Genomic DNA, 14310 nt, shown 5'->3' on the forward strand with positions numbered 1-14310 from the left:
GCAGCATAAATTAAACTTGTTGGTCTTTTTCTATTTGGCAGCTGTTCCATCCTGGTTGCTTATAGTCTCTGAACTAAGTTGATCTCTGTACAGAGGAGCTGCAGCAGCTTCATTCACGTCGAGCCGTGCGTCCTGGCTGCCGGTCTGTGGCTCCATGCGGCCCCAGGGCTATGGTTGTGGCACGGGACGCCAAGCCCTGCAGTCCCAGGGTGTGGGCACACAGCGTGCTGCCTTGGGCAGGGTGCAGGACGGGCTTCCTCCTCGCTGCTGAGAAGATGAAGTGGTTGAATGTGAAAGTGGAAAGAATCGCTCACTCCCTTCTTCATTCTCTCACGCGTTCGGGCTTTTATAAAATTTTAATCTGGCTCCACCAGTTCTCATTGATTTTTGGGAAACAGGATATTTTAGTAGCTTGGAATGAGATGAAATGCTTGCAAAGCCCATATGGTGCTTGTTTTAGGCAAAGGGTCAGCAAGGTTTTAGAAAGTATTTAAATATTTGGTTTACACGATTAGAATAGATTGTCTGGAATGGAGTCCATTACCCGAGGTGGTTCCTGCCGCGCAGTTTTGTTTTTCACTGCAGTTCTTTGGGGTATGAGGTAGGTGTTCTGGCAGTGCAGGGCCTGAGCACCGTAAAAGTTAAGGGCTGTGAAGAAATGCTGTAGATGGGGTTCTGGATGCCGCCAGAGCCATGGGTGTCTGTTGTGGCGCTTTTTGCAAGCCACAGTTTGGAAAATCCATTCTGGTCAAGTGAGCAGTGGTGCAGATGGCCTCCAACCCCGCAGTGAAGCACCCACAGGGCATTGCTTAGAAGCAGGCTTTTCCTCTACCCACAGGCAAGGCTTTCGAATGGGATTGTGTTTCTTGAGAAGTACAGCCCGACCGATTCCTTGTAGGTGTGTTTTTGTCTTCAGCTTTGAATGTTCTTAATCTTTCTGTCCTCGATTTTTCACGATCTTTGCATAATCCATCCATTAGGGAAGATAAGCTGTTTATTTTGGGCTATTCCTGTGGGGCTTTGCAGTACCTGCAGTGCCGTTCTCAGGTTTGCCCAGAAGGCACTGCTGAGAGAGGGGCATCGGGCACCCAGGTCTGGGGCTGCCGTTCGTGCTCTGTGCGGGCCGATGTGGGGCGGCTTCCGAGCCGCTGCCTGATCTCTGCTGCCTTCATCTCATCCAGTTGGAGACCAAACGCCTGCCATTGTTCCTCTGCTACGTGTTGTTGATATTTTTATATGAATTATGGAGCATCCTTTGATATCTGGAATTTCCCCTTATGCTCTTTTGTTACTTTTTATGAGTACTTTCTCCCTAACTTCAAAAGCAGTTTATCACCTTCGCGCAGACAGTCCCTGATCGCTGGTTTGGAGCTGTTGGCCATTCCTGGACCTGTTTTATGTGTTTCTCTCTAGAAACATTAAAAAAGGGCCATGATGTATGCAGACCTCAGACCTTTTTTGCTTGCATCCAAAGAGCCTCTCATCATGTGCTGCTTCTGGTGCTGCTGCATGTAGATGCTTTCTATTGGTTTAAAAAATAAAAAAAAGACTAAAAGTAAGAGAGCGGTTAAATCTAACCCGGTCTGAATTGTGGTGGTGTGGCTGTTTCTTCCTAAATCACCTGGAAATTATACATAGTATATAACACGTATTTTTAATCCCTCTCTTGACCTGTGCAGGAGCAGTGTGCGTTCCTGCAGTGGGCACTGCCTGCCCTCCTGTCCTCCTTCTTCTGCTGCTGTGGGACAGCAGCTCCGCAACCCCTGCTTTTGTGCAAGGGGAGGGCAGAAATCACTTTTTTGGTAGTCCAAAACGAAAAATAATTGGCACTAAGATAATTCACGTGAGTTGCCATTCCTTGACATTAGAGATTCCACTGAAGTACTCATAATTACTGTTAATATCTTTCAGTGGAAACTTTCTCAGTGAGCGAGCACTGGCGAAGCAGTATTTAACGGTGCTGCTGGCATGATAAGAATGCAAATAAGCATTATTAGCCTAATGATTCTGCTGTCACCGTGGCTGTGCAGCAGCAGTGTTGTGAATATGTCATGCAGCACCCGTGAATTTGGAAAGTGTGTCAAAACACAACTTCAATTAGTTTGCTCTAATTATGGCTCTAGAGAGTTCATATTATATTGCTTCTCGCTAACAGGGCTTTTCTTATATGGACACACACAGCACGTGAAGGGCCGGTGTGGGAGGCAGGAGGGAGCCTGGGCCAGGAGCATCCTGGGCACCTCGCAGCACACGGCCCTGCAGGGGGCTCTGGGCACAGCCTTCCGTTGGCTCCAAGAAACCACCTGGGAGCATCCCTTGGTGCTGGGAGCATCCCTTGGTGCTGAGATGGAGATCTGAGGAACGTTTGCTCTGACAAAGGAGCAGGGAACACAGGGGCAGCCATGGTGCCGTGGGCTCTGCCCCGCGTGGCGTGAGCGCGTTCAGCTCTGCAGCACTGGGGAGATGCTCCTGTGCTCGTAGGTGAGCAGATGGTGAGGGGTTAAAGCAGTAATTGTTTAAATCTTTCAGGCTTTCCTCCCAGTTCTGTGGTAATTTGATGAAGAACTTCACCCTAATTAAATATTCAAATTAGGAATAAGTGTCAATATGGCTTCCCATTGCCTGGAATGATGATTAATTGTATTCAAAACTCTAGTGGCCGCTGTAATCTAAACCAAACCGTTGTTCTTGATTATTTCTGCAACGCGTTTACCATGTTTTTGTTTTAAAATTTAAACTAGTAATTGATTTGCCATATGCCGCAGAGCTGCACATACTTTCACGATATGTGTTTAGGAACTTGGGGACTCTGTAATTGGGATTTTCTTGCTTTTCAAAGGCAGCCTCTCTTTTTCCTCTTTTTTTTTTTTTTTTTTTGTCTTCTACAATGCAAAATGATTTGGCTTTCACAATGCATAAGGAAAATGCATTATGCAATCAACTTACTGAGTAGAAGTTATATCGATCTTGGCCAAAGTTTGCATTAATTTAAAATAGATTAGATTTTGTTTTCCATTTTTTCCCTACAATGTCATGCCTTTAAAGAAGAGGAGGAGAGGGAGAGAACCGATGTCATTGCAGCAGTTCTTACCTCTGTCTCTCGGCCATGGCCCCACACAGCACAGCCAGGGAGAGGCGATGAAACACCGCAGTGCTGCCGAGCAGAGCGCTGCAGGCTGAGCACCCACACAGCGCTCGCATGGTTGTGGCTCTGGGCCGGCAGCAGTGCTGGGCTGGGCGCCTGGTGCTGGTTGGCCAGCAGGAACTGCACATACAGGAGGGAGGAGCCTCTTGCAGCAGGTGCTGGATGAACTTCTAAAATACTCTGCTTAGAAATTGACCTTTTCCAAATAGATCTGCTCTGCTTACGTGCGGAGTGTTTGCTACTGCTTTGTTCAGGTATGACAAAATTCATCCTCTGTACCAGCAAGAGAATTTCAGAAGATCTTTCTATTGGCTGTTCTGATGCCTCAGAAAGTGCTTTTGGATGCTGTTATTAAAAGAAAAACAAAACGAACAAAAAGCCCGAACAGATGAGGAGCCTGCAGTGCCCGCAGGCAGCACTCTTGTGGTTTATAGCACGTCTGTGACAAACTGCCTCTGCTGGCAGAGCCCCGTACAGATTCTGTTTTAAATGAATACTGTTTGCTAAATTTGAAATTATTTTCACACCACCTTTCTTGTTAGAAATAGCTCTGGGAAGAACAGCAAATTCAAACTGATTTTTGCTTTTTCTTATTTTATCCACGCTGTTCACCATCAGCCACATCAAGATCTGAAAATATGTGGTTCTTCACAAAATCTGGCTTCTTAATAAGGCAGACAGTTTCCAGATGATTTGCTCAAAAGATAAAACCCGCTGCTGAGAGCATGGGTCTGACTCCTCCTGGATAATATCCAGGGCTCCTACAGCTGCAGCACAGAGTGCCGGGTTCCCTGGCAGTGGGCAGTGCTGGGCACCTGCAGGTGGGCAGCTCTGCTGGGTGAGGTGATGGCCACTGCCTTTGCACTTGTGCCAGACTGAGCCCTGCTACGAGCATTGTCATTGCACGTGGCGATGTGATCCAGACGATGAATGATGATGTTTTACAAAAGTTCACGCGGACCTGAGATCAGTGTTAGAAGAATACAAGTTTGAGTTGCAGGGCACGCTCACTGCTGCCTGCAGCAAGGGTGATGGGTAGCATTTGGCTGCTCTGCAGAGGGACAGGGAGCAGGCAGCCCACCTGGGACTCCTTGGGAGCCACCTCGGCCAATGGGGGCATCTTCTGCTCTGCAGTAACTTTGTCTCCCTTTCTCTTCTTCAGGCATATCTCACTGACGCTTCCTGCTAGCTTTCGAGGCAAAAGTCACAGCCGCCTGGACTTGGAGCACCAGCACTCAAACCTGTATGCCATATCAGGTAAGCTGGCGCACGCCATGGTTTCTCTGCTTCTCAGTAAACAGAAGGTTAACCAAGTTAAAGCAGACTTGTTTGCATGAATGGCAGGTGGGTGGTGTCTCTGAAATGCACCCCAGATCTGTGCAGGTGCCATTGAAGCACTGAGCACCAGGAATGCAGAGGGACCACAAAACACCTGGGCAGGAGTGTTGTTAGTAGTGAGTGTTACTGACTGAGGAGATGGCAGCCGTCAGCGAGGGATGCAGCTGCCCACAGTGACTCCAGGTGAGAGCTCTGGTGAAAGCAGCGCTGGCGCAAACTTTGCTTTTCAGCTTTTTTATGACCTTCACTGGTGAGTTGTGTCAGACATCTCAGCTCATGTCCTGAGAGGCTCATCCTGCATTGCAAAGAGGAGTTTTCATACACGCAGTTCTTTGCTATGTGCCAACGTACTTATGAAAAACAAGTGATGTTAGGGCAAATTTGAAATCAGATGTGGAGGTGAAGTTAGAAAGAAATTAGAATACAGGTTGTTCTGCTCTCCATTTGCTAATCCAGGCTGGTTTGCTAATGCTGGAGATGGTGATAGCTTCCAGATGCTGATGTGGAACTGCCTATGAATATTTTTGCTGGTTTTTATTTTTACATAGTCTGTAGGGGAGATGTGTGTTTAAATAGCGTGCTGAGGCTCAAGCCCAAACCTCTGCCTATGTGGGTATAGGTAATTTTTTACTGTGCTTTAGGACCACATGGTGGCTTTGTTTTGGAACTGAGGTCCCTGTTGAGCTGTCCCTGACAGCTCTGCTCTTCTGAAAAGGTTCTGCCTTAAAGTGGTGATTCCTTGGAAGATGAGAATGCTGAGGACTGCAGCATGCTTCTGGGGCCCAGCACAAAGAGGTAGGGACTCTAGAGAGCTGTGCTTCAGAGTCTCTCACTCCTGCAAGTGCTGAGAGCTCTGCACTCTGGAAGCTATTCACAAAGCACAGCAAAAGGACTTTGGGTTCTGCAGACTAAAGAAGAGTGTTATGTGCAGCTGTTGCACAGGAGTACATTTCACCTGCCTGTCCTCTTATGGGGCTGTCTTTTACTCTAGTTCAGCTAAGCAGTGCGTGAGATTTTTCTTTAAAATTAATTATTTTTGAGCACTGTTACACCTGAACAAATATTGTTATAGCCATAGTAGAAACACACTTGGTAGCAGTTTTCTCTTTGTTAAAACATTTTTGCAAGAGGAGAAATACTTGCTTTAGACCTGACTGTCAAAATCTGATGAAAGTGAGCTCCATTTACCTGGCTGGAATGGATTCTCAGGACAGCTTGGAAACCCAGAAGCAGCAGCAGTGGATTTGGTGGGCTGTACAGTAAGTGCTGCTTGTGCAGGATCATAGAAGATGGTGGCAAAAATGTTCCGTTCACAGGTCCTTTCCATTAATAGTGAGTGGCACTTCTTACATGGGAACATGGCATTAATTCATGTACCATAATCAAAGGGTTATTTAAGAGGTAATCTCTGACTGAAACTGCAGCTTCAGGTTCCTAAATAGACAGAATATAACAGTGGCATAATTCTTGTCAGTACTCGTTTTTCTTGTTACCTTCCTGCCCTAATAGGTTTAGAAATGTAAGGGGAAGCATGCTCTGTTCTCATGCTCACGAGGCCATCCTGCACAGAGGATGGCAGAGCTGTGTTTTCTCTTCTGATGCGGCATCAAAAGCACTGGTGGAAGCAGCGCTTCCGCTTGAGAGTTGCTGGGCATGACTGCCTCTGGGACTGCCTCTGCTTGCAGCATGAGCAGCCTGGAAAAACAACCCTTTCTGCGAATATCTGGAATGTCTTACAGGATAGTTATAGGCATAGCATAAAACAGACCTACAGAACTAGGCATGGCATCATTTGCACAAAGACATTTCACTCAAAGTGCATGGCTGGGTGCGTTCCCCCACACTGCACGTTCTCTGCCAGGCACGTTGTTACACGAGTTGTGCATACCGTGGTGTAATGGCTATTGCAGCTGGGGGACAATTCTGTAGAAACGCTTTTGTCATGCGAAACATCCTTTGTGTTGGCAGGGATCTTCGTTTTCACCTCTGGACCGCTGCAGCCTTGTCAGCAGCTGTGATGAGGTGGTGGGACAATTCCCTCTGCTACTTAAACCTAACCGAGGCAGATCAACCCCAAGGCATGTGGTGGAAACCATTCAGAAGTTTCCTGTTGTGTAGGAGCAATTCTCAGCCAGTCCCTTTTATCCGCGCTGCAGTGTTGGTGTCTCACTGCAGTGCCATGGCAACAGGACATTTAGGAGCGCTTCCGCACTGCTGCCCTGAGTGCTCCCAGGCCAGGGTCTGGGGGCGAACCCGGCAGTGCAGGGAGGTGGGGGGGGAGCGGTGGGGAGCAGGCCCTGCTGATGTGCACCCGAGCTGCTGGCTCCCTCTCTTGGCTCCTGGCAAAATGGAAGGCTCCTGGCTGAAGGAAACAAAAGCCATTATGGGCAGCCTCTTATCTCCTAGTTCTGGTGTCATCTTGGTCTGAACTGTGGTAAGAAGGGGATGGGATATTTAGAGAGAGCTGCAGTGGAGCTGAAGGTCTGTGCTGTGGGCTCAGCGTTGTCCCGGCACGTGACACTGGGGAGGACTCGGCCTGTTGTGGTGAGTGAGGGGAGCAGCCTGCCCTGTGTCTCAACATATGGGTTGGTAGAAATTGCCATACCCCCACTGGAACCGTCCTATACTCCTCTGTGCATATAATGTGATTACTGTTGCAGAGTTGGAGTTGAGGAAATAATGGCCCTGAAAGCAGTAATTACAGTTTTGGCCATCCTGGTGTCATTTCCAGTCTCTGCAATTGATCATGGGTGGCCAGGGGATGTCCTGGCTGCACCACAGATGATGAACCTGCCCTTGGCAGGATGCTGAGGGGAGGCCCACACCTCCAGGTGTGCAACGCAGAACTGCTGCAGGAGGAGCTGCAATAGACCTGATGCTGCTGGGATTGTGGTGCTGCAAGGAGCACAGTGCTGAGGGCTGACAGGTGTAATATGCATGTTCCAATGGGCAGCAGCTGGAAGAAGAACGAGGCTGCTCTAGGCAGTCGTATCAGCAGGCACTGCTTGGTATTTCACAGGACAGACTTTCTTCATGGCCTTCAGCTTAATTAAGATGTGACTACATACTGCCTTCATTTCAGGCTGTGGCATCATCCGGCTGCATACTGCTTTGTCTTACTGGAGCCACAAGGATGGAGGGAGAAGGGAGCACTCACAGGCAGCTGCTGATGTTAACGCATAGGGAAAATTCCTGAATGAAGTGAAAAATTATTTATAATAATGGTACTCAAATAGAAGGGAAATAAGTCACTTTAAGGGTATATAAATTTTTATGATAGTATATAAACAGCCATAGCTTGCCTTGTCTCCCATCTATCCCTGCAGAGAATGAGGGCAACATCTAGCATAAAGAAAAATATAGTAAGAAAACAAAGAAATGAATGGGAAGAGCTGGAGGATTGATCGCTTGGTGTATTTGTATATCCTGATGTAAGAGGTGCTGCTGACAGGTGGCCAGGTTTCTTCTGTACAGAACCATGTGTGTGCTGTCAGGGCGGTGCGAGCAGCCTTGTTCCGATTGATGAATTGCCTGCTTTCTTGATTAAACCTTCCGTCACTTAAGAAACAAAAAGGCTGTGTTTGGATGGCAGAGTGGGACACGTCAAAAAAATCTGTCTGCTTTACCTTTGTGCAGATGTTGGGCACAGACTGTAACATGTATTATTAAAATGAATGTGGCATTTACTGTGCATTATTTCTTTCCTGGGAGAAAGGACCTGTAAATTATATGCTAATAATCAGCTTTAACCCTTTCAGAAACCAAGAGATGCAGCAGTGTGAATATTCTTGCAGGCCTCGCTAATTGGATGGTCCTTAATGCCACTGCAGCTCTCTGAAGTTAATCACAGTGTGTGTCAGGGCAGGATGCCACTGCCTCGAGAGTCTCACCTGCAGGAAGTGCTGTGCTGTGTGAGTGCCAGCGAGCAAAGCGTGGCGGTGGATGCTGCGCTGCCGGGGCTGTGCCAGGGGCAGCAGTGCAGGCCTGCTGGCAGGGCAGGCTGTGACCGCAGCTCCCAACTTCCTGCACCGCTCCAGGTTTGGTTTTGCTTGAGTTGCTTTGACCTGCAAGCTGGGCATACGTGATCAAGTTGCCATCTCGAGAAAAGAATTAGGGGTGGAACTAGGCCTTAGCATTCCTTTTGGAGCACGTGGCGGGACGTTGTTGGACACTAGCTGCTGAGCTTGCAGAATGAGGTTCCAACCTGCTCAGCCATGGGCTCTGTCTGGCCCTGTGCCTCCCGCTGTGCAGTTCCTTGCTCGTGGGGGGATGAGGCCCCTGCTGGCACTGTGCGTGCCCTGCCGGCAGCCCCAGCTCTGCTGTGAGGCTTTCTGCTGCTGGCTCCCGAGTCCTGCTACAAGGGGGTGTCTGTGGGTTCTGCTGCCCGTTCTGACTGCCTCATATACAGTGTCTCTGTGTAACTTCTGGAGTTTGATGCACTCAGACTGTCAAGGCAGAAATTGCATTGCATGAACTGCCCCATCAGAATATGTGTGTACAAAATAAATAGAGCCTCTTTGACCAATCTTGTATTTGAAACAAGTGCACAAATGTTCAAATGCTGCTCCAGCTCTCACCTTCTGGGCAGGAACCTGACTTCCATCATGTCACCCTCTGCTTCTGAAGGTTGCTGCTCTGGCATTGCCTGGAGGTAACAAGGTGATCTGCTACCCTTGGATGTGACCAAGTTTCATTTATTTTGAGCATTTAAATACAGAAGCTGCACTGAAAAAAGGCAACACAAACAGTATACTTTGCTGCCTGTTAGTATATGGTGTTTCAAATGACTCTTGCTGCTTTGTGGCTTCTAGCCATGCCACTGCTGCAGCCCCTCATGCGTGGCTTCTGGAGGAGCTGAGCTGTGCAAGGGGCAGGACTGCATCATGGAGCTGCTGGGACTGGGGAGCCCAACCCCTGCAACACATGGAGGGTTTGGGAACATGCTGTGATGTGTAATGCAGAGCTCCAGAGGCAGTGGAGAATGGAAACTGATGATAATGAGCTGAAAAAACGTGAAAGCCAGCGAATTCCTGGAGGGAAAGAAAGTTACTTTCCTGTGTTGGATAATACTGATGTTAGCAAGAGGACTTGTCATTTTTTTATAGGTAGATTTCTTTGCAGGATTTATTTTACATGTTGCTCTTACGCAGCGTGATTCCCTCCATGCTTCCTGAGCTCCATCTCTTGCAGCAGGGCCCAGTTCTGCTGTCCTGTTCCAGGTCGGGCCCACCAGCCCAGCCCCAGAGCACCGCATGGCATGCGTCACACAGAGGAAAAGTAAGGAACGGTGGTCTTTCTAGATCAAGAAGTGGGAGAAAAGTTACAGGCTTTGCTACATTTCTGTGCCCATGCGTCAACTTCTGTCTGGTTGCAAAATACCAGGTTATCTATGCTACAACTGCCACTTACTTCTCTTCAATGTGCATTTTCTTTTAAAAGATACTGTATCTTTTATCTGGTTGTAATGAGGACAGACGTTTTAATCAGAGGTTAGTCATTTATTTTTGCAAACTATTGTTTTCCTTCATCATTTTTGCGGATAATTAAATGGTTCGCTTGGCACAGTGTGTCTGCTTTATTAAAACAGGTAATTTTGAAAAAAAGAAAGATGGTATTTTTTGGTTCACTGCACAAGAATTGCTTTTATCTTCATCTTCACGTGTAGTTTCTGGTGGCTCTGCAGTCCCCTCGTGTGTTGGAGCACTTTGGTACGCCCAGCTCTGCTCTGCAGAGGAGAGGCCCTGTGCTACATTTTGCTGTCGATCCAGAATTCCCCGTGTACATTCGTTGCACTTCTTAAGAATCAAAGCAGAACTAAATTTATTTTTTGTGGCACTGAATTTTAATCAGAATGGTCCAAAAGCAGACAAGTTGTGAGACAAGCTTTATTCTGCACTGAAACCTCTTTGCTGGGCTGGGATTAAAGTCAGCCCATTCTCCTGCCCTGCAATTCCCAATCTCTGGACTTAGAGAGCTGGATAATCATCAAAACACAAAAGACTCTATTAATAACCAGCCATGCGGGGAAACTGAAGGCTGATGTAAAGTGCTGCAGCTGCGTCTTCCGGGCAGGGAGATGTGGTGCTTAATGCTGTGTTTAATGGGATTCAGAGGAGTGTTTGTGGTGGGCTCAGCTTTGCTGTTCCTGTTGTGGTGGGACAGGCGCTGGGCTCAGCAGGCTTGGCCCACATGCTGTGTTCTGCTTAACCTGGTCTGGTCCAGAGCCGCATCCTTTGTCTTCCCATCCCATCTATGCATAGTGGTACGTGTGCAGGAGCTGTCAGCTGCGGCGCTGCTCTTTTCTGTGCCCGTGTGCCATTACCGACCACTGCAGGAAGCGCTGCACCTTCATTCCATTCTGTCCTGGGCTCCGCTGCATACCAGGGCCATGCGCCTACTGCCAGGGGTGCTGGTGGGGTCTGGCATGTGCAGGATGGCAGTGGTGGCGCTGGGGGGCCCCGTGGTGATGCAGGATGGCAGTGGTGGTGCTGGGGGGCCCCGTGGTGATGCAGGATGGCAGTGGTGGTGCTGGGGGGCCCCGTGGTGATGCAGGATGGCAGTGGTGGTGCTGGGGGGCCCCGTGGTGATGCAGGATGGCAGTGGTGGTGCTGGGGGGCCCCGTGGTGATGCAGGCACCCCATGGCAGCGCAGCTCACAGCGGTTTCTGTGCAGTGCGACCTCCAGGCGCTACATCGTGTTTGTTTTGCTTTTCTGAGTGCCGTAGTTCCATTTTTTTAAATAGGAAGCTGCTCTGTGGTTTGGATATTTAAACAGTTATTAACCAAATGACAATTAACAGATTGCACCGACAGATTTTCTTTTCAGAACCTCTGAAATCGAGTACAGTTTGCAAAACTATCGCAGCACAGTAATGACAATGAATTTTGATTTCCCGGAACTGATATTAGACTCCTTATTAAACTATGTGCATCTGCTTTTAATTTACTCCAAATAATTGGAAAATGCAATGAAGCTTTCCAATTAAAGCACGGCTTTATGCTGTTTAATAATACCCCCATAATATTATAGCTTACGAAGTGACAGGTGAGTTGGTGTATGAATAAAACATAAAGGCGGCAATAAGGGACAGAAAACCGGAGACAGTTGTTGGGGATTTTAAATGCTGGATGTAATTTGCATATATTAATCTCTTCTTTTCAGCCTTATCAGGCGTTCTTCAGTATTTGAAGTTAAAATAGCGTTGACAGGCGGGAGTACGCTTAGTTTTTTCAAGGATTTATTACTTGTATAATTTCTGATCTTTAATAAGCAGATATGACTGATCCTCATAGTTCTATAGAAATCGGTTAATTGTTCCAGATGGCGTGTACTGATTATGCAAAATTACTTTTCACACCATTTTTTTTTTCTGATGGAGTTTGGAGTAAAATTAAATTTTTTATAGCTTTCTTATCATGCTGTTTTACAGTGGTTTTCGCACAGAAGTTGAATTTAATCTACTATATTACATTGACCAGCAGAGTTATTCTAATGTAGCATTTTCTGATTTGACAAAGAATAATAGAACACATTGCTCATTGTTCGTTACTTGCTGCTAATAAAAAGGCGTTCTAGTGCAGAAAACCAGGCTGTTATTTATGAAGAATGCTTAATTTGCACCGTTAAAATGCAGAATTGTTACAGTGAGATGTTCTCTCTTTTGGATAGAAGACGCAGGCAGAACAAATAAAAACAGTCTCGTCGCTGCAGATTCCCTCTGACGCCGGGGATCTCTCAGGCCGGCTGCAGGCAGGCTGGGAGGTGTGTCCCCTCCCCGGGGATGGATCTCAGTGGCGTGGTTTCGTAATCCCCGAGGTGGGCATCCCTGTGTCACAGCCATCCAATACCACGCTGTCCCCATCCGGGGCTGCTCCCCCCCACAGGCCGTGGCGGAGGGCCGAGGTGCAGAGCCAGCCCAGCCGTCCCGTCCTGCTGCTGCTCCTCGCAGAGCAGAGCAGCCTCTGGTGAAGGCGGAATTAAAATCTGCCGAGGAGTTGGGAAGTGGGGATGCAGCAAACGGACCTTGGGAAAGAGCGCTTATTTCTGACTCTGTAGAAAGGAGACGAGTAATTAACTCAGCCATTAGAAATCTCAGGATTTCTCTCATCTCCTGCGGAACGAGAAGATTGTTTGTGTATACTTTTATATATTGTGTGTTTATATATTGTGTACAAATAATATATAGGAAAGCGAGTAATGGCATAAATCAGGAACGATTAGAAAATATTTGTCCTAATGAAGTAATAATTTGGTAGTAATGCTTTTCATCAGCGTAGCTTAAGGCTACATTAAGTGGACAGACTTTATATGGATTCTCTAATTTTAATCTCCAAAATGCTATCTAATGTCTCATTAAGACTCGCATATAATGTATCTTAAGTACAGTCATTAAATATAGTTTAGGGAGATTTATGTTCAGATATTGCTTAAAGATGTTTTAATAGGCCCATTTACTCTGATGATATTAACGAGCTCTTAACACATATTAAGCTTCTAAAACTGGGAGCATTCCTCTCGCAGTGACAAAACAACGTGGACTGGGGTCCTGTGGCACAGCCGTGTTGCAGGGCTGCCGTGCCCCAGGGCTGCGCTGCTGCAGGTGGTGGGGCTGGGGGGCACCACGGGTCTGTGTGTGCACTGCAGTAAATAATGAGGGCTTGTAAGGACTGAGCCAGGCACGGCCGTGATTCATACAGCCCGCAGTTTTGATCGCTTCAAGTCGGTGCAGGAATTGTAATTATGTTGAATACAAACTGCTTGTTCCCATATCGTCGCTTTAGTTCCAGCTCCACTAGTTATTGCAAACAAAATTCTCCAGTTTCATCATTCGGCTCTTCTTAAAGAATCCTTCTGAGTTCAGAGACTTTTCTAATTACTAAATTGGTTTGTTAGGAGGAGATAATAGCAAATTTCTTCTTTTCATAATTGGACACTTCTTCCCTGTAGGCTAATGTATGCTCAGCACTCGCATGCACAATAAGCCGTGCTTTTGAGAAGCCGTAACTAGCTAATAAGTGCCGCGGTGTCATCAGAGAGTAATGGTTTGCTGATTAGCATAATTAATGACAAATGGTGGTGTGGAGCTGGCGGATTGGTTTAGCAGATGATGAATGCGTTGCAGCCGCCACTGAATCCTGCCAAAGTCCCCTGGATGCCAGCCGCCCGTGAGCAGAGCCCTGTGGCTGGGGCTGGCACAGGGCACGGGCATGGCCCTGAGCACAGCCCTGTGCATGGCCCTGAGCACGGCCCTGAGCACGGCCCTGGGCACGGCCCTGGGCATGGCCCTGGGCATGGCCCTGTGCATGGCCCTGAGCACAGCCCTGAGCACGGCCCTGAGCATGGCCCTGAGCACGGCCCTGAGCACGGCCCTGTGCACGGCCTTCCCACTGCAGCGCAGTGCTGAGCACACGGGGCAGCTGATGCACTGCAGTGAGCTGTGTTGAGCTGTGTCAGGCACTCTGCGGAGGGCGGGAGGGAGCTGCCCACGTCCGTCCGTGCTACGAGACGGGTGCGTTTTCTGTGACTTGATTAATCAGTGCTAATTTGCATTCGCACATGAGACTGATAAAAATGGAGTTACCTTTTCACCTTTAAAGGGGAGCTGGGATTATCTCTTGGTTGTCTCTTTTTTAAGTGATAAGCAACTCTTTTACCAGTAAGGATGAAAATACTTAATTTGCATTAGCAAAAGCAGCTAATTATTATATAGTTAATTAGCATCTGGAAATGAGGATTATCTTAATTACAAAGCACAATTTCCTTAATAGCTACAAAACTGTAAGTTTGATCTGTGTGGAGATTGGTGACTATTATTATGTAATTAGTGA

At 47.6% G+C, this 14310-nt stretch overlaps 1 protein-coding gene across 5 annotated transcripts in view; it reads left to right on the forward strand.

Moving 5' to 3' along the window:
- The window catches only part of MVB12B (multivesicular body subunit 12B), a 52934-nt gene that overhangs the window by 21809 nt on the left and 16815 nt on the right, over positions 1-14310 (forward strand). For all 5 annotated transcript variants that reach the window (XM_048965856.1, XM_048965860.1, XM_048965858.1 and 2 more), the window contains one exon: positions 4308-4402. In XM_048965856.1, coding sequence (XP_048821813.1) covers positions 4308-4402 — 95 coding nt within the window. The remainder of the gene's footprint in view (positions 1-4307; positions 4403-14310) is intronic.

Source organism: Lagopus muta, chromosome 19, assembly GCF_023343835.1.
Source record: "Lagopus muta isolate bLagMut1 chromosome 19, bLagMut1 primary, whole genome shotgun sequence".
NCBI lineage: Eukaryota > Metazoa > Chordata > Aves > Galliformes > Phasianidae > Lagopus > Lagopus muta.